Source organism: Cheilinus undulatus, linkage group 24 (genome assembly GCF_018320785.1).
Source record: "Cheilinus undulatus linkage group 24, ASM1832078v1, whole genome shotgun sequence".
In the NCBI taxonomy this organism is placed as follows: Eukaryota; Metazoa; Chordata; class Actinopteri; order Labriformes; family Labridae; genus Cheilinus; species Cheilinus undulatus.
The window spans coordinates 2,981,751-3,006,519 of record NC_054888.1 but is presented as its reverse complement, the minus strand read 5'-3'; the positions used below and the strand labels follow the sequence as shown (position 1 = coordinate 3,006,519).

The 24,769-nt window shown below is 38.6% G+C and overlaps 1 protein-coding gene across 3 annotated transcripts in view; it reads left to right on the top strand.

Moving 5' to 3' along the window:
• The window catches only part of mcf2la (mcf.2 cell line derived transforming sequence-like a), a 115,486-nt gene that overhangs the window by 13,603 nt on the left and 77,114 nt on the right, over positions 1-24,769 (top strand). For 2 of the 3 annotated variants that reach the window (XM_041781823.1, XM_041781825.1), the window contains exon 3: positions 7,947-8,049. In XM_041781823.1, the coding sequence (XP_041637757.1) occupies positions 7,983-8,049 (67 nt within the window). In that variant the 5' untranslated portion in view covers positions 7,947-7,982. Of the gene's footprint in view, positions 1-7,870; positions 8,050-24,769 lie in introns of those variants that run through there. The other variant, XM_041781824.1, reaches the window with a different exon arrangement.

Genomic DNA, 24,769 nt, shown 5'->3' with positions numbered 1-24,769 from the left:
CAGATGTAAATAATGGCCTGTATCAGATGTAAATAATGGCCTGTATCAGATGTAAATAATGGCCTGTATCAGATGTAAATAATGGCCTGTATTGGCTGTAAATAATGGCCTGTATCAGCTGTCAGTAATGGCCTGTATCAGATGTAAATAATGGCCTGTATCAGCTGTAAATAATGGCCTGTATCAGATGTAAATAATGGCCTGTATCAGATGTAAATAATGGCCTGTATCAGATGTAAATAATGGCCTGTATTGGCTGTAAATAATGGCCTGTATCAGCTGTCAGTAATGGCCTGTATTAGATGTAAATAATGGCCTGTATCAGCTGTAAATAATGGCCTGTATCAGATGTAAATAGTGGCCTGTATCAGCTGTAAATAATGGCCTGTATTGGCTGTAAATAATGGCCTGTATCAGTTGTAAATAATGGCCTGTATTGGCTGTAAATAATGGCCTGTATCAGATGTAAATAATGGCCTGTATTGGCTGTAAATAATGGCCTGTATCAGATGTAAATAATGGCCTGTATCAGCTGTAAATAATGGCCTGTATCAGATGTAAATAGTGGCCTGTATCAGCTGTAAATAATGGCCTGTATTGGCTGAAAATAATGGCCTGTATCAGATGTAAATAATGGCCTGTATTGGCTGTAAATAATGGCCTGTATCAGATGTAAATAATGGCCTGTATTGGCTGTAAATATTGGCCTGTATCAGAGCTAAATATTGGCCTGTATCAGTTGTAAATAATGGCCTGTATCAGAGGTAAATATTGGCCTGTATCAGATGTAAATATTGGCCTGTATCAGTTGTAAATAATGGCCTGTATCAGATGTAAATAATGGCCTGTATCAGATGTAAATAATGGCCTGTATCAGATGTAAATAATGGCCTGTATCAGAGGTAAATATTGGCCTGTATCGGCTGTAAATATTGGCCTGTATCAGTTGTAAATAATGGCCTGTATCAGATGTAAATAATGGCCTGTATCAGATGTAAATAATGGCCTGTATCAGTTGTAAATAATGGCCTGTATCGGCTGTAAATATTGGCCTGTATCAGTTGTAAATTATGGCCTGTATCAGTGGTAAATAATGGCCTGTATCAGCTGTAAATAATGGCCTGTATCAGCTGTAAATAATGGCCTGTATTGGCTGTAAATAATGGCCTGTATCAGATGTAAATAATGGCCTGTATCAGTTGTAAATAATGGCCTGTATTGGCTGTAAATAATGGCCTGTATCTGTTGTTAATAATGGCCTGTATCAGATGTAAATAATGGCCTGTATTGGCTCTAAATAATGGCCTGTATCAGTTGTAAATAATGGCCTGTTTCAATTGTAAATAATGGCCTGTATCAGATGTAAATAATGGCCTGTATCAGATGTAATTAATGGCCTGTATCGGCTGTAAATAACGGCCTGTATCAGCTGTCAGTAATGGCCTGTATCAGATGTAAATAATGTCCTGTATCGGCTATAAATAATGGCCTGTATCAGATGTAAATAATGGCCTGTATCAGCTGTAAATAATGGCCTGTATTGGCTCTAAATAATGGCCTGTATCAGTTGTAAATAATGGCCTGTTTCAATTGTAAATAATGGCCTGTATCAGATGTAAATAATGGCCTGTATCAGATGTAAATAATGGCCTGTATTGGCTCTAAATAATGGCCTGTATCAGTTGTAAATAATGGCCTGTTTCAATTGTAAATAATGGCCTGTATCAGATGTAAATAATGGCCTGTATCAGCTGTCAGTAATGGCCTGTATCGGCTGTAAATAACAGCCTGTATCAGCTGTAAATAATGGCCTGTATCAGATGTAAATAATGGCCTGTATCAGATGTAAATAATGGCCTGTATCAGTTGTAAATAATGGCCTGTATCGGCTGTAAATATTGGCCTGTATCAGTTGTAAATTATGGCCTGTGTCAGTGGTAAATAATGGCCTGTATCAGCTGTAAATAATGGCCTGTATCAGCTGTAAATAATGGCCTGTATTGGCTGTAAATAACGGCCTGTATCAGCTGTCAGTAATGGCCTGTATCAGATGTAATTAATGGCCTGTATCGGCTGTAAATAACGGCCTGTATCAGTTGTAAATAATGGCCTGTATCAGATGTAAATAATGGCCTGTATCAGATGTAAATAATGGCCTGTATCAGATGTAAATAATGGCCTGTATCAGATGTAAATAATGGCCTGTATCAGATGTAAATAATGGCCTGTATCAGATGTAAATAATGGCCTGTATCAGATGTAAATAATGGCCTGTATCAGATGTAAAATATGGCCTGTATCAGATGTAAATAATGGCCTGTATCAGATGTAAATAATGGCCTGTATTGGCTGTAAATAATGGCCTGTATCAGATGTAAATAATGGCCTGTATCAGATGTAAATAATGGCCTGTATCAGCTGTAAATAATGGCCTGTATCAGATGTAAATAATGGCCTGTATCAGATGTAAATAATGGCCTGTATCAGATGTAAATAATGGCCTGTATTGGCTGTCAGTAATGGCCTGTATCAGATGTAAATAATGGCCTGTATCAGCTGTAAATAATGGCCTGTATTGGCTGTAAATAACGGCCTGTATCAGCTGTCAGTAATGGCCTGTATCAGATGTAATTAATGGCCTGTATCAGTGGTAAATAATGGCCTGTATCAGCTGTAAATAATGGCCTGTATCAGCTGTAAATAATGGCCTGTATTGGCTGTAAATAACGGCCTGTATCAGCTGTCAGTAATGGCCTGTATCAGATGTAATTAATGGCCTGTATCGGCTGTAAATAACGGCCTGTATCAGCTGTCAGTAATGGCCTGTATCAGATGTAAATAATGGCCTGTATCAGATGTAAATAATGGCCTGTATCAGATGTAAATAATGGCCTGTATCAGATGTAAATAATGGCCTGTATCAGATGTAAATAATGGCCTGTATCAGATGTAAATAATGGCCTGTATCAGATGTAAATAATGGCCTGTATTGGCTGTAAATAATGGCCTGTATCAGATGTAAATAATGGCCTGTATCAGATGTAAATAATGGCCTGTATCAGATGTAAATAATGGCCTGTATTGGCTGTCAGTAATGGCCTGTATCAGATGTAAATAATGGCCTGTATCAGATGTAAATAATGGCCTGTATCAGCTGTAAATAATGGCCTGTATCAGATGTAAATAATGGCCTGTATTGGCTGTAAATAATGGCCTGTATCAGAGGTAAATATTGGCCTGTATCAGATGTAAATAATGGCCTGTATTGGCTGTAAATAATGGCCTGTATCAGATGTAAATAATGTCCTGTATCGGCTGTAAATAATGGCCTGTATCAGATGTAAATAATGGCCTGTATCAGATGTAAATAATGGCCTGTATTGGCTCTAAATAATGGCCTGTATCAGTTGTAAATAATGGCCTGTTTCAATTGTAAATAATGGCCTGTATCAGATGTAAATAATGGCCTGTATCAGATGTAAATAATGGCCTGTATTGGCTGTAAATAATGGCCTGTATCAGTTGTAAATAATGGCCTGTTTCAATTGTAAATAATGGCCTGTATTGGCTGTAAATAATGGCCTGTATCAGATGTAAATAATGGCCTGTATCAGCTGTCAGTAATGGCCTGTATCGGCTGTAAATAACAGCCTGTATCAGCTGTCAGTAATGGCCTGTATCAGCTGTAAATAATGGCCTGTATCAGATGTAAATAATGGCCTGTATCAGCTGTAAATAATGGCCTGTATCAGATGTAAATAATGGCCTGTATCAGATGTAAATAATGGCCTGTATCAGATGTAAATAATGGCCTGTATCAGATGTAAAATATGGCCTGTATCAGATGTAAATAATGGCCTGTATCAGATGTAAATAATGGCCTGTATCAGCTGTAAATAATGGCCTGTATCAGATGTAAATAATGGCCTGTATCAGATGTAAATAATGGCCTGTATCAGATGTAAAATATGGCCTGTATCAGATGTAAATAATGGCCTGTATCAGATGTAAATAATGACCTGTATCAGCTGTCAGTAATGGCCTGTATCAGATGTAAATAATGTCCTGTATCAGCTGTAAATAATGGCCTGTTTCAGCTGTAAATAATGGCCTGTATCAGATGTAAATAATGTCCTGTATCAGCTGTAAATAATGGCCTGCATCAGTTGTAAATAATGGCCTGTATCAGATGTAAATAATGTCCTGTATCAGCTGTCAGTAATGGCCTGTATCAGATGTAAATAATGGCCTGTATCAGATGTAAATAATGTCCTGTATCAGCTGTCAGTAATGGCCTGTATCAGATGTAAATAATGGCCTGTATCAGATGTAAATAATGGCCTGTATTGGCTGTAAATAATGGCCTGTATCAGCTGTCAGTAATGGCCTGTATCAGATGTAAATAATGGCCTGTATCAGATGTAAATAATGGCCTGTATCAGCTGTAAATAATGGCCTGTATCAGATGTAAATAATGTCCTGTATCAGCTGTCAGTAATGGCCTGTATCAGATGTAAATAATGGCCTGTATCAGATGTAAATAATGGCCTGTATTGGCTGTAAATAATGACCTGTATCAGCTGTCAGTAATGGCCTGTATCAGCTGTAAATAATGGCCTGTATCAGATGTAAATAGTGGCCTGTATCAGCTGTAAATAATGGCCTGTATTGGCTGTAAATAATGGCCTGTATCGGCTGTCAGTAATGGCCTGTATCAGATGTAAATAATGGCCTGTATCAGATGTAAATAATGGCCTGTATTGGCTGTAAATAATGACCTGTATCAGCTGTCAGTAATGGCCTGTATCAGCTGTAAATAATGGCCTGTATCAGATGTAAATAGTGGCCTGTATCAGCTGTAAATAATGTCCTGTATCAGCTGTCAGTAATGGCCTGTATCAGATGTAAATAATGGCCTGTATCAGATGTAAATAATGGCCTGTATTGGCTGTAAATAATGACCTGTATCAGCTGTCAGTAATGGCCTGTATCAGCTGTAAATAATGGCCTGTATCAGATGTAAATAGTGGCCTGTATCAGCTGTAAATAATGGCCTGTATTGGCTGTCAGTAATGGCCTGTATCGGCTGTAAATAACAGCCTGTATCAGCTGTCAGTAATGGCCTGTATCAGCTGTAAATAATGGCCTGTATCAGATGTAAATAATGGCCTGTATCAGCTGTAAATAATGGCCTGTATCAGATGTAAATAATGGCCTGTATCAGATGTAAATAATGGCCTGTATCAGATGTAAATAATGGCCTGTATCAGATGTAAATAATGGCCTGTATCAGATGTAAATAATGGCCTGTATCAGATGTAAGTAATGGCCTGTATCAGATGTAAATAATGGCCTGTATCAGATGTAAATAATGGCCTGTATCAGATGTAAACAATGGCCTGTATCAGATGTAAACAATGGCCTGTATCAGCTGTAAATAATGGCCTGTATCAGATGTAAATAATGGCCTGTATCAGATGTAAATAATGGCCTGTATCAGATGTAAATAATGGCCTGTATCAGATGTAAAATATGGCCTGTATCAGATGTAAATAATGGCCTGTATCAGATGTAAATAATGACCTGTATCAGCTGTCAGTAATGGCCTGTATCAGATGTAAATAATGTCCTGTATCAGCTGTAAATAATGGCCTGTATCAGCTGTAAATAATGGCCTGTATCAGATGTAAATAATGTCCTGTATCAGCTGTCAGTAATGGCCTGTATCAGATGTAAATAATGGCCTGTATCAGATGTAAATAATGGCCTGTATTGGCTGTAAATAATGGCCTGTATCAGCTGTCAGTAATGGCCTGTATCAGATGTAAATAATGGCCTGTATCAGATGTAAATAATGGCCTGTATCAGATGTAAATAATGGCCTGTATCAGATAACATATGGCCTGTATCATGGCCTGTATCAGATGTAAATAGTGGCCTGTATCAGCTGTAAATAATGGCCTGTATTGGCTGTAAATAATGGCCTGTATCAGCTGTAAATAATGGCCTGTATCAGATGTAAATAATGGCCTGTATTGGCTGTAAATAATGGCCTGTATTGGCTGTAAATAATGGCCTGTATCAGCTGTCAGTAATGGCCTGTATCAGATGTAAATAATGGCCCATTATCAGATGTAAATAATGGCCTTTATTGGCTGTAAATAATGGCCTGTATCAGATGTAAATAATGGCCTGTATCAGATGTAAATAATGGCCTGTATCAGATGTAAATAATGGCCTGTATCAGATGTAAATAATGGCCTGTATCAGATGTAAATAATGGCCTGTATTGGCTGTAAATAATGGCCTGTATCAGATGTAAATAATGGCCTGTATCAGATGTAAATAATGGCCTGTATCAGATGTAAATAATGGCCTGTATCAGATGTAAATAATGGCCTGTATCAGATGTAAATAATGGCCTGTATCAGATGTAAATAATGGCCTGTATCAGATGTAAACAATGGCCTGTATCAGATGTAAAATATGGCCTGTATCAGATGTAAATAATGGCCTGTATCAGATGTAAATAATGACCTGTATCAGCTGTCAGTAATGGCCTGTATCAGATGTAAATAATGTCCTGTATCAGCTGTAAATAATGGCCTGTTTCAGCTGTAAATAATGGCCTGTATCAGATGTAAATAATGTCCTGTATCAGCTGTCAGTAATGGCCTGTATCAGATGTAAATAATGGCCTGTATCAGATGTAAATAATGGCCTGTATTGGCTGTAAATAATGGCCTGTATCAGCTGTCAGTAATGGCCTGTATCAGATGTAAATAGTGGCCTGTATCAGCTGTAAATAATGGCCTGTATCAGATGTAAATAGTGGCCTGTATCAGCTGTAAATAATGGCCTGTATTGGCTGTAAATAATGGCCTGTATCAGTTGTAAATAATGGCCTGTATCAGATGTAAATAATGGCCTGTATTGGCTGTAAATAATGGCCTGTATCAGCTGTAAATAATGGCCTGTATCAGATGTAAATAATGGCCTGTATTGGCTGTAAATAATGGCCTGTATTGGCTGTAAATAATGGCCTGTATCAGCTGTCAGTAATGGCCTGTATCAGATGTAAATAATGGCCTGTATCAGATGTAAATAATGGCCCATTATCAGATGTAAATAATGGCCTTTATTGGCTGTAAATAATGGCCTGTATCAGATGTAAACAATGGCCTGTATCAGCTCTAAATAATGGCCTGTATCAGATGTAAATAATGGCCTGTATCAGCTGTAAATAATGGCCTGTATCAGATGTAAATAATGGCCTGTATTGGCTGTAAATAATGGCCTGTATCAGATGTAAATAATGGCCTGTATCAGATGTAAATAATGGCCTGTATCAGATGTAAATAATGGCCTGTATCAGATGTAAATAACGGCCTGTATCAGATGTAAATAATGGCCTGTATCAGATGTAAATAATGGCCTGTATTGGCTGTAAATATCACCTGCTTTGATGAACCCCAGTGTAGCTGTTGTAGCCCATTTTCCTTGTCATGATAGTATAATATGTGAGTTGCATGTGATGGTCCTCTCACCCATATCTGCATTAATGAATGACCCAGGTTGACCACACATGTCTAACTCCAGACAGCCAACAGGTTATAGAGACCAGATGAAATTAGCTCCTGTAATGTTGTTAACACTGCTGAGGATAGTCGTGTGTTCATTTCTCAAAGACATGGATGTTGTTCTGTGTTGTGTAACATCGAAGTGCCTTCAGTGCTGTAATGTGGGCATGTTGTGTGCATGTTTGTCTTCCTTCCTCCTTTCTCTCTCTCTCTCTCTGCACGCTGCTGACCAGATTAAATGGACCGTGCATCGCTCTCTTTCTGTTCCTCTTGTTGTTTCTCCACCTAAATCAGCAGCTGACAAGTCATTCTCCTGGGTTCTACAGTTTGAGTTCATAATTTTGGTGAAACTTTGTGCTTTTTAAGGAGTTCATGAAAAGAGGAGAGTGAGCAGAGGTAAGGATGGGACAGCAGACATCTGTACCTGAAGACGTGGAGGAAGGCGTTGAGGTGATGTCTACGATCAGCGGTAAGGATCCTCGCTGTCTGTGTGACTTTATTAGCCTGGTGAACATGAACACTGTTGTTATGGAAACTCTTTTAGAACATGACAAGAAACTCTTGTAGATCTTTCCTCTTATTTGTCTCTCTATCAGGATCTTTTTGGTCAAAATTCAATGAGCTGTCTTTGACTCCTGATGCAGAGTTTCTCTTAAACTTTGATGATTGTTTAAGATTTATTTTTTGGCTTTTAATGTCTTTGTATAAGACAGTAGATAGAGTCAGAGAGATAGAATGGGGAATGACATGCAGAGAAGGAGCCACGGATCATTTGAACCTGGACCGTCCACTTCCAGGACATCTTATTGACAGCATGCAGACATAACCACCAGGCTACCGGTGGCACAAAGGCGTTTTTATTGCATTTTTAGATACGGTCAGATTAAGATACAAATTCAAATAAAACATGCAGTTAATAATGAGCTAGAGCCCATAAAATAACTTTAGAGCTAATGTGAAACAAACCCCCCTTACTCCCTACATAGGAACCTCTCTAGTGCAGATATTTTTATGGTTTTTTTCTTTTTTTTTTTCTTTTTTCAGACGGTATCAACATTGAGTGCCATAGACGTATATATACGTCATTTAAAAAACAACGCCTGAGTGCCATAGATGTATATACACGTCATTTAAAAAAACAACGCTTGAGTGCCATAGACGTATATATACGTCATTTAAAAAAACAACGCTTGAGTGCCATAGACGTATATATACGTCATTTAAAAAACAACGCTTGAGTGCCATAGACGTATATATACGTCATTTAAAAAACAACGCTTGAGTGCCATAGACTTATATATACGTCATTTAAAAAACAACGCTTGAGTGCCATGGACGTATATATACGTCATTTAAAAAACAATGCTTGAGTGCCAACTTTCAAATCATTGTTTGACAGACTCTCTTTCACAAAAATGCATTTTTCTCAGCTTTCTAGAAAAAAAGTGGTCTTTTTGGTGAAACTAGCCTCTATTTAACTTCAGATAAATCAAGAATGGAACAAGGTGCAAACAAACAGTCTTTCCATGATGAAATAGAGAGTTTCTTCTTTCTTTCATTTGAGCTATTTGGTGTTTTCAGAATCATAGTACAAAATATTCTGTGGGTCTTGAAAGATGACTCAAATGGCCAAAAACAATGGCACAAGCCACTTTCCATTTTATAAAAGGGCTGGCGCTCAATCAGTTAATGGTATGAATTTGAATTTTATCTCATTTTTCACTTTTAATACACTTGATTTAGAATTTTTTTTCACACATCTTTATTTTTTCGACTCTTTAATATAACTTTTATCCCCAATTATTGACCTTTTTGATTCAAAAATTCAACTTATTGTTTTGAATATTTAATATTTCACCTTAAAAACTCTTGATGTAGAATTTTTTTTTTCACATCTAGACCTTTTTCAACTTTTAAATGTAACTTGAGTCCCCAATTATTGACCTTTTTTTGATTCAAAATTTAAGTTATTGTTTTGAATTTCACCTAATATTTTGCATTTAAAGTTATAATTTGGGATTTTTAATATATGAATTTTAATCCCAAATATGAACCCTTTCAATTTAAAATCTTTGATTTTTTCTCATCTTTGGACCTTTATAACTCAATATTTTAATTTTATTTTTTATTTTGAATAAATAGGGTCGTATGTACAGTCATATTCCCATTGGCTGGGTGTATGATTGTATGTATGACGCATTTTCATTGGATTTCCTGGAATTTTGGGAGATTTTTCTCTGGAATGAGTCTCAAACGTTGAGAGCGGTCTGGCTGCAGACCGCGATGGCCACTGTCACAGACCGTTAGAAGTAGTATAATACCCTGCTGTTGTGTAAAAGTCCTGAATAAAAAGTACCCGAATAGATCGACTATAACAGGATTAAGAATTATGAGTTGTTTATTATAGTTACTAAGAGAGCGCTTGGAGAATAATTGAATTTCTCCTTCATTATGTTCAGAGTGTGCCTACGTAGGTTTTGATCTCCTGGACTCTGCCTTGTCCTCTTTATTGATAAATAAATCAGATCTCTCAGAATGACTGTTAATGAGCAGCGCCTGATGCCCTTGTTTGCTTCCCTTTAAAGGGTTTAATCTAGGTTAGGCCTGTGTGATTATGGGATAAGGAATCAATGAAATAAAGAAATGAGATAGTCTAAAGGAGGTAGAGACTTTCACCTATGACTCCAGTTTAGTTTCAGCTTTGCTGTCTTCACCACAGTTCCCACAGCTGTGTGGGATTTCACAGGTTGTCAGGTCGGCCGTAGAGTTCCAGTCACTGCTACAACAGACGGCCAACACCAGACTGTTCACCTGAGACGCCGTATATCTCAGAGAGGAAGTGCCGTAATTTACCAGTACAACATTTTAGATTTTTCTTTGAATTCAACATCGTTTATAATCAAAGTCTGACGTCACATTTCTGAAATAACCATGTAGCAAACATTACAGACTAAACAACATTTCATAAACAACACAGAGAAAAGCATCAGCTAGTTAACATTCCTACATAAGTTAGCTTTAGCTATGTGAGCTTTAGGAAATGTAGCTAAGCTAATGTAACTATTTAGAGAATGTAGCTTAAGTAGCTTCTTTATGAGCTTAGCTTTGTATGTAGTTCTGTATATGCTAGCTACATAGTAAACATTTATAGATAAGTTGGCTTAAGCAACGTGAGCTTTAGCAAACGTAGCTAAAGCTTACACAAATATACTAGCAACATAATAAGCATCATTACTACATGTTAGCTTTAGCAATGTGAGCTTATGCAAACATAGCTCAAGCTAATGTAACTACCTAGAGAATGTAGCCTAAGTACAGAACATACCTACATAGCTTAAATAGCTGCTTTATGCTGAAGCAAAGCTAGCACAGCTACACTGGCTACGTAATTAATGTTACTGCATAAGTTACCTGTAGCAACGTGAGCTTTAGCAAACATATCTCAAGCTGTTGTAACTACCCAGAGATCATCCTATATGGCTAAAGTAGCTGCTTTGTGAGCTTAGCGTTAGCTAAGGTAACATCAATATTCCAGATATGTAGTTAAGTTACTTCATAAGTTAGCTTAAAAAATATGAGCTTTAGCAAATTAGTCAAAGCTAATACAGCTGCGCTAGCTTTGTTATTAATACTGTTACTACAAAGTTGGCTTAAGCAACATGAGCTTTAGCAAACTAAGCTCAAGCGAATGTGACTATAGATAACACATACCTATGTAGCTTAAGTAGCTGCTTGTGAGTTTTAGCTTAGCTTGCAAAGTGACATTAGCTATGTAATAATGTTACGACATAAGTTAGCTTCAGAAATGTGATCTGTAGCAAAAATAGCCAAAGCTAACACAGCTATGCTAGCTACATTATTATCGTTATTACTACATTAGTTAGCTTTAGCAATGTAAGCTTTAGCAAGTATAGCACAAGTACACATTACTATGTACAGCACATACCTTTTTAGCTTAAGTAGCTTCTTTGTTAACTTAGCTTAACCTGCAAAGCTACACTAGCTACGTATAACATTATGACATAAACACAGCCAAAGCTAACGCTGCTATGCTAACTACATTATTATCATTATTACTACATTAGTTAGCTTTAGCTATGTTAGCTTTAGCATATGAAGCTCAGGCTAACGTAGCTACATAGAGAACGTACCTACATCCTGCTTTATGAGCTTAGCTTTAGCTCATTTAGCTACGTAATTGACGTGGCTAACGTATTTTAGCTACATTATCTACATTATCTATGCAGTTATAGTGCCTATAAGATGTTTAACTCTTTTATTGATTTTTAGAGTAATCATGGTCAATATTATCTGGAACTTAAGGTGAAAAAAAAAACAACAAAGAGACGGGAGAGTAGACCAACAACGGCTACGAGGAAATTTCTTCCAGAGAACACAGAACAAGGAAAAACTATTTTTCTTGGTTGTTTTGGACTTTTGCTGTGATTTTCTTGGTATTATGAACTAACCAGTGAAGGTTCAGGGACATTCTGGATGACTTTTGAACCCTGGTGGTCAAAAGTTCAGCCGTTAGTTGTGACATGAAACGGCTCATTTCTAAAGCGGCTCTAATTAGCTGTGGGGGGTTTAAGTCGTTGACCTCCACCCGTCTCTTCCTGTGATAAACACGGCTCAGACATGAAGCCACATAAACAATCACACATTCACCAGAACAAACAGGAAGGGCCGCCTGAACGAGCTCACAGACCGAGGATGATGTTGGTACAGCGATGTCTCTTTTGGAGCTGATTCAAGACGGCCAGGGCGTGCTGAGTCGACTTATTTACAATCTGACCGCCTCTATCGGCGCATTAACGCGACAAACGCAGAGCAGGAGGCGTGTACCGGGCTGGAGAAGAGGTTAGTGTTGGTTTGTGGAGGTTCAGGTGTGGGTTTTCTGTCCTAAAGGCTGAACGTCCCAGTCTAAATTAGTCTGACAGAGGAGGACTTCCCCTGCTGTGTTTCCCCTCATTATTCCAACATCAGGGCGAGAAAATCACAGCTGCAGGTCCGTGTGCAGGAGTTTGGCTGGGTTTGGTTTAGGTCTGAGGTCTCTATGTGAGAGAAGCTGATCAAAGATGACTCTCCTCCAAACCAAAACTCGGCGTAGAAACACATGTAGGTGATTTTTAATTTTTTTTTTTTTAGATTTATTTTGGCCTTTGAACCCGGGCAGACTGCATACATGGGGCGCACCTTAAACCACCAGGCCACCTGCACCCCTGCAGGTGATTTTTTAAGGGGTTTTATGCATAATTTAAGTTATTTAAAAAATATTTAGAAGGCTTTTTTTTAAGTAGAGCTGAGAAGGATTCACAAAAAAAGAGAAAACAAAGAAAAAAGACTCTTTCTGTAAAAACATTCAAAGTCCTCTAAACTCTTCATGCTCCATCTTCTTTGTGCATTTATTGGCAAATTTTTGAATTAGAAATAAGGAAATTTCAGGGATTTTTTATCCTAACATTTCTCTTTTAACAAACCTTGTAGGGTAAGAGTGAGTGTGCCGTTCATGAACGAGCCTGTTCTACTGAACGGCTCTTTAATGTGAGCCACTGTAGCTAGCTCCTGTTTGAGTGCCAGTTTCCTTTCCTCCTACCTTTGTCGCTTTTTAATCCACATTTAAAAACCCAGACTGTTAAAAAGTGACGAGCTGTCTACTGAGCTGAGCCAAATGATCCGGATCTCTTAAGAGAGACTGATTTCCCATCCCTGGAGGGAGATTAGATGAGAAAACATGAGAAAGATGAGAGTTTAATGTGCTAAACCATGGCGTAGTCTGAAACCGCTCCGAACATGACCTTTTGGCAGCGTTTCTACTTGCAGAAATCCCTTTTTGCCCCCCATGGGGAATTCTACGCTGCTGCATGACATCATCTGAGATTTTGGTTAGTGGATAAAAATTATGTTTCCTATTTGTAAAATCTTTAAAAACATTGTGAGTTAATCTGGAAAAAAAAACTACAAAAAAATGTGGCAATTTTACATTTGATTTCCATGTAAAAATATTTATTTTTACTTCAAAATGGACATAACATTGGGCTTTATGGGGGTTTACTCACTTTTGGAGCCAGCCTCTAGTGGCCATATGAGGAACTACATTGCTTTGGTTCTTTAGGGCGGGGACACATCTGTTTTACCCTGTGATTTTGCAGCTTTGTTGCTGGAAAAAACATTACAAGAAAACAAAAAGGTTGTGGTCATATTATTTATTCTTAATTCATAAAAAAAACATCAAATACATTTTTGTATTGATTCGATTTTTAGTAGAGAAATAAGAAGCATGTTAACATGGGGCCCTATTGGAAATTAATCACATTTAAAACCTGCCTCTAGTGGCCGCATGAGGAACTACATTGTAGGGACACATTTGCTTTTCTCCCCTGTGATGTTCCAACTTTTCTGGTTGCTATTTTTTAAGAAAAAAATTAAGGTGGTGGTCATATTGTTAATTCTTTATTTATAAAAACAACAACAAAAACATTTTGTATTAAGTCAGTTTCTCTTAAACTTTTCTCTTTACCCTTTTCAGACGGAGGTCAAACAAAAAACAAAGACTACTGAATTTCAAGAAACATGTTAATATGGGACTTTATGGGAATTAACTCATATTTGAACCCTGCCTCTAGTGGCCGTTTAAGGAACTGCAGTGGTGGCGCTTTATTAGCTTTCATGACCAGAATGTTCTTCAGGCTTCTTTAGTTTGTGATTATAGATGCTTTTATCCAAACTGTGTTCTGATGAGGTTGTCTTTGCTCCCAGTCTTTATTTATAATCGAGCAGACTTCCAGAGCGGCGAGGAGGAGCCGAGCAGAGAGGAGTGGTGTGATTACTTAAGAAACTCTGACAGGTGTGTGTAAGCGTGTGAGATGATCAGGGAGGGATTCTGAAACACAAATGAGCAGATCAGGATGAGGCGGAGGATATTTTCCTCCTTCTTCTCTACCTGTGGAGATAAAGGAGACGGCGAGGGAGAGAGAGGAGATCAGACGGACGGCGTGACGGGATGAAGGAAACGCAGGAATATGACGAGGGCAGTTTGGTGTGCATCTCGCTGGAGGAAATGGAGAGTTACTACAGATACAGCCAGTGCTGCCAGCGGCTGCAGAGTGAGTGGATTTCTGTGTGTCCTAGCAGGTGTTAGGTGTTGTCAGGGCTCAGATTTGAGAATTTTTACCCCTAAATGTGCCTTTGAATGTCAGATTTTCCTGTTTTCTGTTTTAAAAATGAAGCAGACTAAAGGTGGCATGCAGGTCTAGCTCTTAATCCTTCTGAAACCTTTTGATTTTTATTAAAAGTCCCTGTTTTTTTGCTCATATTTGCCTGATTTAGAGATGCTCTTCTGAGTAGCTAGGATGACTTTAAGTTGTGCACAATGTGCAGCTTCTCGTCTCTTTTTAGGTGTAAGAACCACATGCAGTTTTTTTTTCTCTTGCAGCATTTGCACCGTTAGAAATATTACTGAAGCATTTTCTTTACAAGTAAAGTCATAACTATAAAAATTTAGGCTGTCCAAATGGGTTTTTAACAATTTCTAAAACCATGTATGTGCATTGAAAATCTGCAGAATCTACCAAGAGATGCTGTTTTTCTAATCTTTGGTGTTATTAACATCAATTTCCCACATTTTTATCAATCATGAAAAGTTTTTTAAATTTGAATTTATTTTTTAAGTCTTCATTCAAACAGGACGGCGAGCAGCAGCACAGTTTCCTGTCAGAATCAGTACATTTAAGGCTAACGATCCACTGAAGGCTAAATCTTCATTTCAAGATTCTCTAATAGTTTTACCTTCAGTTGACGAGGTTTTGACAACAAGCACCATGCAACCAGATCTGTAGAAGTGACTAAAAATGCTGCAGGATGCATGCCAGACCAGTAGTTGTCGTTGTGACTTTTACTTTAAAACTTGCTCACACCACTGTTACGGGCTCTAAGCAGGAATAATTTCTGCAGAGAGCATGCATGCAGACATTAGAGCTGCAGAAGTGGTGCATTATGATCCCATACTCCTACAGAGAATACAGATCCATAACTGTTGAACCAGATTCAGAGGAGCACAAATCCTCCTTTATCTCCTTCATCAGACCTTTTCTGATGTCATAAACGCTCCTCTGTTATAAGAGAAAGTATTCATTAGGTCTGAGCTTGGATAATAGACGACAGGGAGTAACAAAGGACCAACTGTAGTCAGAAATAAAGCAGAGATATCTAACTGGGATTTATGCGCCTGTGGACAATAGAGGTGCAAGTATAGATGGTTATTCTCATCTAAAACAGGCCATGTCTCCTGTTTGTAGTCTTTTTCTTTTTTAAAGATTTATTTTTGGGCCTTTTCCTGCCTTTATTGGAGGGAGGAGGACAGTGGATGGACTCGGGGGCAGGGAGGGGAGCGGGGGGAGACATGCGGGAGATGGTGCCACAGGCTGGACTTGAACCCGGGCCGCCCATGTACACGGTGTATGCCTTAACCACTCGACTACCGGCACGCCCCCCTGATTGTAGTTTAATGTGAGATGTACACACCCTATTCCAGCTGTGCGTGATTTCAGGCCTGATGCTACATCGGATCAGCGTTGTCTTGGTTGCTGTCAGTGTTGTTTTCTTCGGTATATTCCGGCTTACAGAAATGTCTCTTCAGAAATGATAAAGGTGTGTTGTTAGGTTAAAGGTCAAGGTGAGGGTTAGGATACCAAAAGTTAAAAACCTTACCTGATGGGCCTGATTACAAAATGTTTGAAAAAGCTGAGTAAATGGTCTGCTTACAGGAAGAAAACAAGTCCTCCTTGAAAACACTGAAACATAGAAAGTGGAGCTAATGTAGCTATGTAGCTAATGTAGCTAAAACTAAGCTCACAAAGCAGCGTTAAAAGCTGCATAGCTATGCTATATATGTAGTTAAGTTATATATATATATATTAGCTATGCTGGCTTATATACTAACATTAATGTGTAAGCTATGTATAATACAGAGTTACATAGCTATGTAGCTCTTGAGCCAAAGCTTTGCTCACAAAGCAGCAACAAAAGCTATATAGCTGCGTTAACTACGTAGTTAAGTTATATTTATGTTCATTGTAAAAGCTCACATAGCTAAGATTTAGCTACACTGGCTTATGTAGTAATGTCAATGTGTGAGCTATGTAGATAACAGAGCTACATAGCTATGTAGCCCTTGAGCTGAAGCTAAGCTCACAAAGCAGCATTAAAAGCTTTGTAGCGGTACCAACCATGTAGTTAAGTTATATTTACATTCATTTGTATAAACACACATTGCTAAAGTTTAGCTACACTGACTTATGTAACGTAAATGTGTGAGCTATGTAGATAACAGCGCTACATAGCTATGTAGCCCTTGAGCTAAAGCTAATCTCTCAAAGCAGCGACAAAAAAATTGCTTCTAACCTCGTAGTTAAGCTAAATTTGCATTCACTTGTAAAAGTGCATGTTGCAAATATTTAGCTATAATGGCTCATGTAGTAATGTCAGTGTGTAAGCTATGTAGATAACAGAGCTAAAAAGCTATGTAGCCCTTGAGTTAAAGCTTAGCTCACAAAGTAGCTACATATGTAACATTATCTAGCTTCATTAGCTGTGGCTACATTTGTTAAAGCTCACATCACATAGCTTAAGCTAAAGTAGCCATAGATAATGCAGCTACATTAGCTTTAGCTTCATTTGCTAAAGCTTACTTAGCTACAGATGATGTAGCTACATAATTAATGTTGCTAAAGCTATGCAGTATGTAGGCTATATAGATACATTATCAACATAACTACGTTACATTTAGCTACATTTGCTAATGTTCAGGTTGGTAAAGCTAACTTAGCTACATTGGATTATGTAGTAAAGTTAATTATGTAATGTTACATTAGTCGTGGTCAATATAATTTGTCTTTTTGATAAGATAAAATAAAAACCCCTCTTTAAAGTCAAAGTGAAAACAGATTTCTACAGAGTGACGTCAGTTAAATAAAACCTGTAATGTAAAGTGACTGCATTAATATCCCCCCTTCAGTAGAGCCCCTGGTGCAGTCTGCCTTATAAAGATGTTTCAGCTGATGTGCTCTTTAATCTAACGTGTAAACTACCCTACTTTCCTCCTCTGGTAAATATCTCCAGCAGAGCTACAGAACAGACAGTAAAGTACAGCTCTAGCAAACTGCTACATCCTTATTTACTCAGGGTGGTTCAATAAAAGGTGGCATAATTACCCAGCAGCCTGTGTGCTTGTGTGATGGCTCAGTGTGTCTGCATTCATCAGACTATTTGTGTTGATCAGACACACTCCCAGGTGTGTGCTGGGTGATTTCTCAGATCTGCTGCCTGTCAGAGATGGTTCAGGTCTATTCTGGTCCTTTTCCTGCAGACTTTGGTCTTTATTTAGCCCGCCTGTGTATTTTTAGGGGGAGCTGTTGGAAAGGCTGTGTCATGAAGACAGGTGGAGATGAAATTACTCCTTAGTTTGGCTTTTAAACAGACGATGGGAACGGTTGAAGCCTGCAGAAGTACATTTACTGTGAAATCCCAGGGAAAAATCCCTGCTGACTGCTGCTCTCGTCATTTTTGATGGTCATCTGTGGTTTTTGAACTTCCTCTGGTGTTTCTGGTGACAGAACTTGTCCTCATAAACTTCCTCTTTCGTTTTGCCTGTTCTTGTGATGTTTCTCATCATTTTAACACAGAAATCCACCACCATCATTCGTTGACATCTTGTGATCATCTGTGTGTGAAATCCCTGATCATCAGCTGATTTCTGGGTGTGACTGACCTCAGCCTTCTCAAACATTCAGCTCTGGTCGATGCCCATATTCTAATAAAAGGCGTCAGTTTATCGCTGTTTTAATGTCTGCAGCAGTGAAGGCCAGAGCCAAAGGCAGGACAGCCATTTTAGACTGGTTGTGTGTTTGCTGTGTGACACCTTTGGTGTGTGGAAGCTCTGGCTTGTGCCTTCAAAAACTTAAACTTACCTAAAAGTGACTGGATTCAATGTAAATCTTAGATAAATTAATAATAAAAACATTCTGAAAATCAAAAAATGCTAAACCAGGTTTTTACATGCAAACCTCCTTTCTTAAATCAGAATGACCTTATTTGGTAACGTCTAAATGTGGGCGGGCACGTCGACTCAACCACTTGGAAAGTGACAGATTTCAAAGCTAAGCTATGATGTGCACAAATGCCAGGGCGCAGGAGAAAAATAAAGAAGTGGACTATCTGTAAGGCAAAAATATTTAAATACAGGCTATTTAGAGTGGCAAAAAAATTCTAGAAAGAGGCAAAAATTGGAAGACAATGGCCAAATTGTTTCAAGTGAGGCGCAAGTGGCAGAAAAAATGGGGAGGAGTGGTTGAAAAGTGGCAAAAAAATGTGTTTAATGTGTCAAAAATGGGAGCTACAAATGCTATGTAGCTACATTAGCTAAATAGCTAAGTTATCTAAGACACTAAGTTAGCTTTAGCTGCATTTGCTAAAGCTCACATTTCTATAGCTTACTTAGCTATAGATAATAGAGCTAAATAGATAACAAAGCTACGTAGCTAAGGTAGGTAAAGCCATGCTCACAAGGGAGCTATGTATGATACTATCTACATGGTCTGAGTGGCTAAGTTGGCTTTAGCTGCGTTTTCTAAAGCCCACTTAGCTACTTGGATAATAAAGCTACGTAATGTTGATAGATAAATCCAATTGCACAAAGCAGCTACATATGCTACATAGCTACATTATCTATGTAGCTAAGTTATCTTAAGTAGCTCAGTGAGCTTTACCTACGTTTGCTGAAGCTCACATTGCTATAGCATACTTAACTACAATGGTGCTAAGTAGATAACAAAGCTACATATCTAAGGTAGCTAAAGCCAAGCTCATAAAGCAGCTACATATGCTACTTATCAACTTCATCTAAGTAGCGAAGTGAGCTTTAGCTACATTTTCTAAAACTCACTAAGCTACTTGGGTAACGTAGCTACATAACTTAGGAAGCTCAAGCCAAGCTCACAAATCAGCTACATATGCTATGTAGCTAAGTTGTCTAAGTAGCCAAGTTAGCTTTAGCTACATTTTCTAAAGCTCACTTAGCTTAGGATGAAAGAGCTGTGTAGCTTGCAGCTAATGTAGCTAAAGCCAAGCCCAAAATGCTTTATAAGCTACGTATCTATATTTTCTAAGTAGCTAAGTTAGCTAAAGCTCACATTGCTTTAGCTAACTTGGCTACATAACAAACGTAGCCTGAAGGGCAAGGAGGGTTTTAGACAGTAGCAGCTACCATTGACCACTACGAGGAGCTACAGCACCACATGTTATCATCTCCATCTTCAAAACAACGCATGAACACCAGCCTAGAGAGGAACAGCCATGTGCATTTACACTGTAAGACTGCGCCACTGTGGACCCTTTTGAGACTTTCTAAATCACTAAATTCAGAGCGTCTCAGCTACATTGTAGCTTCAGTGATGTTACATATCAGTATAGCTACAGTAGAGGAGAAAGTCTGAAAAAGTTTGGACAGTTTGAGTTATTTAGGATGTGATTTGAAAAGTGAAAGGCATAGGTGAGTGCTAATTAGCTAGCATTAGCTAGCTCATAATGATACTATTAGGACTGTTAACAGTGGTTGGGAGGTATTTTTGGATAAGTGCATTACAATCTTTGGATGTAGCTGGATTAGGACTGATAAATAGATGTTAAAGTAGCTCTGCAGATCCTTTTGTCTCGTATTTGTGTGTCTGACTTTATCTGAGGGTTGAGCCGGATTTGATCCGTAATTACAGCCTGCTCCTTAGACACACATCCATCAGCTGTTCCTCTCTGTGTTATGTAACCAGAGCATCCTGGCAGCACACGCTTTGTTTTACTACAATATTTGGGTTTCACTTCTGACTGTCAATAAGCTTTATCACGCTGTTGATAGAAACCTGGACCAGGCTCAGGCTTGTGTAAGAAAATAAACCTGTCACATGTTTGGAGCAGGAGTTTAAAGGCAGCTTTGTTTTATTGATTGTAAAGGTTTATAGGTATTTGATTATGTGAAAATTGATGATCATCGCGGCCCTACTATCCTTTAATGTTTGTATTTAATAGATGTGAATGTAGATGTAGTGTAGGTGATAAAGTTTAATGATGTTATGAGGCTTAATTTAACCTTCCTCTGTTTCACACTTCTTCTTCTCTGCTTGTTTCGGCCTCACAGTCTCAATTGTTCTCTTCCTGTTTACGTTCCGGTTCGACCAATAGCGTTTGATCTCAGGGTGGAAACAGTCGATATGTTTTGTCTCTGCTGACACAGTCGAGGAAGGAGGGAGGGGGTCTCAAATAAATAATCCAGCTGGGAGTTATTCTGGCTGCAGTCTGAGCCACATCCACACAAAGAGGTCTCCTTTACATCCTGATCCAGTCTGCTCTGCATCCCATGGAGGCACAAACACGTGCAGCTCGTCGTCTCAGTATTTTTAACACTAAAGGGATTTTAATGTTTAAATCAGATGATGCATCTGCAGCCTGCAGCCTCCTAGACCCATGCTAAAATCCAAACAGGAAGTCCACCAGCTTCACCTTAGCTTCAAAATAAGGCTTTTTTAGATCTGAAGTCCTCACTGGGGAGCATTCAGACATGTCGCCAGTTACACAGGAAGTTGGTGTAAGCCTCATACATAACATTTGATTGATTCAAATCTCACATGCCCCTCTAAAAATTCTACCATCACCTACTGCAGGGGTGTCCAAACTATGGCATGGGGGCCAAATGTGGCCCGTGGCCCATTTTTATTTGTCCCGCAGCAAACATAAATGAAAAATGGCCCACATTAGAGCTTGAAGCTGGTGCTGTATATTTTAACAGGATAGTTTTCTTGGGGGCTCATCCGGGAAGGTAACACAGAACTATCCTCGTCTGTCAATAAGAAAACAGAAAAATAATACTTTGTAATGATGGTGTGAATTTATTAAGATTAATGTGTAGCACTAGGCGGTGCTACCATGCTAATTCTGTAAACAAACATTTTGACAGGACAATTTAGTTTAATTTAAAGATTACACACAGGCAGCCTTAGCTTTAGCTACATTTGATAACGCTCATGTTGCTATAGCTTACTAAGCTGTAGATAATGGAGCTAAGTGGATAACAAAGCTACGTAGCTAAGGTAGCTAAAGCTAAACTCACAAAGCAGCTATGTATGGCACTTATCTAAGTAGCTAAGTTAACTTAAGCTGCATTTTCTTAAACTCACTAAGCTACTAGGATAACATAGCTATGTAACTTAGGTAGCTAAAGTCAAGCTTGCAAAGCAGCTACATATGCTCTGTAGCTACATTATCTAAGTAGCTAAGTTATCTAAGTAGCTAAGTTAGGTTTAGCTGTGTTTTCTAAACCTCACTTAGCTACTTGGATAATGAAGCTATGTAACTTTCGTAGCTAAAGTCAATCTCACAAAGCAGCTACATATGCTATGTAGCTACATTATCTAAGTAGCTAAGTTATCTAAGTCACTAAGTGAGCTTTAGCTGCATTTTCTAAAGCTCACTTAGCTACATAGATAATGAAGCTACGTAACTTTGGTAGCTAAAGTCAAGCGCACAAAGCAGCTACATATGCTACGTAGCTACATTATCTAAGTAGCTTAGTTATCTAAGTTTCTAAGTGATCTTTAGAAAATGGAGCTAAAGCTCACCTAGCTTTGTGGATAATGAAGCTATGTTACTTGGGTAGCTAAAGTCAAGCTCACAAAGCAGCTACATGTACTACATAGCTACATTATCTATGTAGCAAAGTTTGAAATATTAGTTAAAAATTAAACCTTAAAGGAAACATTGGCCTCAGAAATCATCCATTGCAGATAATATTAACCATTTTGTTTCCCACTCTTACAGATAGGCTCTAGTTGTCAACGTTTAACTTTACTCTGTATGTTTCCATTGCCCTTATTGCCAATTTTTTTGCTACTTTTACTACCTTTTTGCTGCTTTTAGCCCATTTATGACACTACTTTTTGTCATGTTTCGCCCATTCTTCACACTTTATCCTATTTTTTTTGCAATTTTTTGCCCCTTTATGCCTTTTCTCCCCCATTTAAGCTGCCTTTGGCAATAATATGCCACTTTTTCCCCTTTTTCCCACCATTTTGCTGTTTATTTTCCCATTCCAGTTCACTTTTCACTCATTTGTTGCCACATTTTTGTCACCTTTTGACCATTTTTGCCACCTTTAATGTATTTTAGTTGGCAGTTTTCACCACTGAGATTGAGGCTCTTGCAGAGGTCGGCTCTTTGGTTGAGCAGGGTTGACTAACACTGATTTAGATAAATGTTTTTACCTCAGTCAGAGTGGATGGAGGATGAACCAGCAGACATTACACAGTTCTAACCCTCTTTTCTTATAACCTGTGTGTTTAAATATGACGTTTAGTGAGCACACTTTTGTTATTCTCTTTAGATGGGTTTAAATCCTGTCAGCTCTAAAATCCTTCATTTATTGATAATCTTTTCTCAGACACGACTGATTTATCTCTAATTCAGCCTCAGTTCTTAATCTCACACACACATGCTTTAATCTCCTCATCTTTAATCTTCATCATTTCTGCTGCCGTTACCTAGTGACGTGACTCTACCGTCTACCATCCTCCCTGCAGGTGCTGCAGCTCTCCTGTCATCATCACATGTCAAACCAATGTGCCGGGAAATAAAACGAGCTACATTTATGTTGAGGCTGTATGGACGGTCTGATGGGATTGAGGCGAGCCTAACCCTAACCCTAACCCAGGTCAACATACATGTGCACATGCATGTGAGCGTGGATTAGAGCCCACGTTCAGGTCAGCTGTGGTCGTAGGAAAGGTCGTCTGATTCTGCACGCTCTCACACTGTAGAGAAGTAAAATAATTATTTTAACGTTGAAAAAAGCTGGGACGTTGTGTCAGATGTGAATTAGAACTGAATGCATACCCTGAATTGGATGCTTGTGACACATTCCAAAAAAGTTGGGACAGGCGCATGTTTACATTCTTCCTTCTTAAGTTGCTCAACAGTGCAGGGTATCTGTTGTACAGTTTCAACAGGTGACAGGTCTGGGCTGCATGCAGGCCTCTCTAAGCCCCGCCGTCTTTCACTGTGAAGCCATGCTGTTGTAACATATGCAGAATCTGGCTTCGCATCGTCTAGCTAAAATAAGCAGGGACGTCCGTGGTAAGACGTCAACTTAACAGATGCAAATGTTGCTCCAAAACCTGAATGCGCTTCTCAGTATTAATGATGCCGTCACAGATGTGCAGGTGACCCCTGCCATGGGCACTAATACACGCCATATCATCACAGAGCCTGGCTTTGGAGCTTTGCATTGAAACAATCCTTTACAAGTTTGAAATGGGGGATCCTGAGCCCAGAGAAGTGGGCGGAGCTTCTGGACGTTGATTTATGGTTTTGTCTTATCGTAGTAGAGTCTTCTCTTACATTTATAGATGCAGTGACATACTGTTCTAACTGGTAGCAGTTTTGTGTTTCCATATTGTGAGATCCTTCACAGAATGATGACTTTTTTAATGCAGCACCACCAGAGGGGTCAAAGGTCAGGGGCATTTAGTGTTGGGTTCCTTTCTTGCCCCTTACATGCAGAGGTTTCTCCAGATGCTCTGAATCTGTTGATGATGTTCTGGACTGGGATGGTCAGAATTCTTCATCCTTTCCAGTTGCATGTTGAGGAATGTTGTTCATAAATCGTTGGATTATTTGTTCATGGGGAACTTTATCTTGGAAATGTCCAGGGTTTTTTGAGTGTTCCACAACTTTCCCAGTCTTTTTTTGCCCCCGTCTAAACTTTTATGTAACCTGTTGCAGACGTCAAACTCAGAATGTTAGTTTATTTCTAAAAAACACTAAAGATTGTCAGTTTGAACATCAAACGTCTCGTCTTTTTGCTGTATTCAGTTGAATATAGGATGAAAATGATTTTCACTGTGTCCCAACTTTTTTTGGAACTGTGGTTTGTACACAGGTCATTGTAAGAGCGTTTATGCTGAGGTTTGGGAGGCACTGTGTTGCTGGTATGGTAAAAAACTGTAATGTTTATTCCTGTGGATCCCAAAGGTAGAGGTGCAGCCCTCTGGTGGTCATTGGTGGTACTGCAGGCAGGCTGCAAGAGATCATTTACAATACATAAAAACCATAAACTTGATTTTTTTTACAATTGAAATCATGTGTGAAAC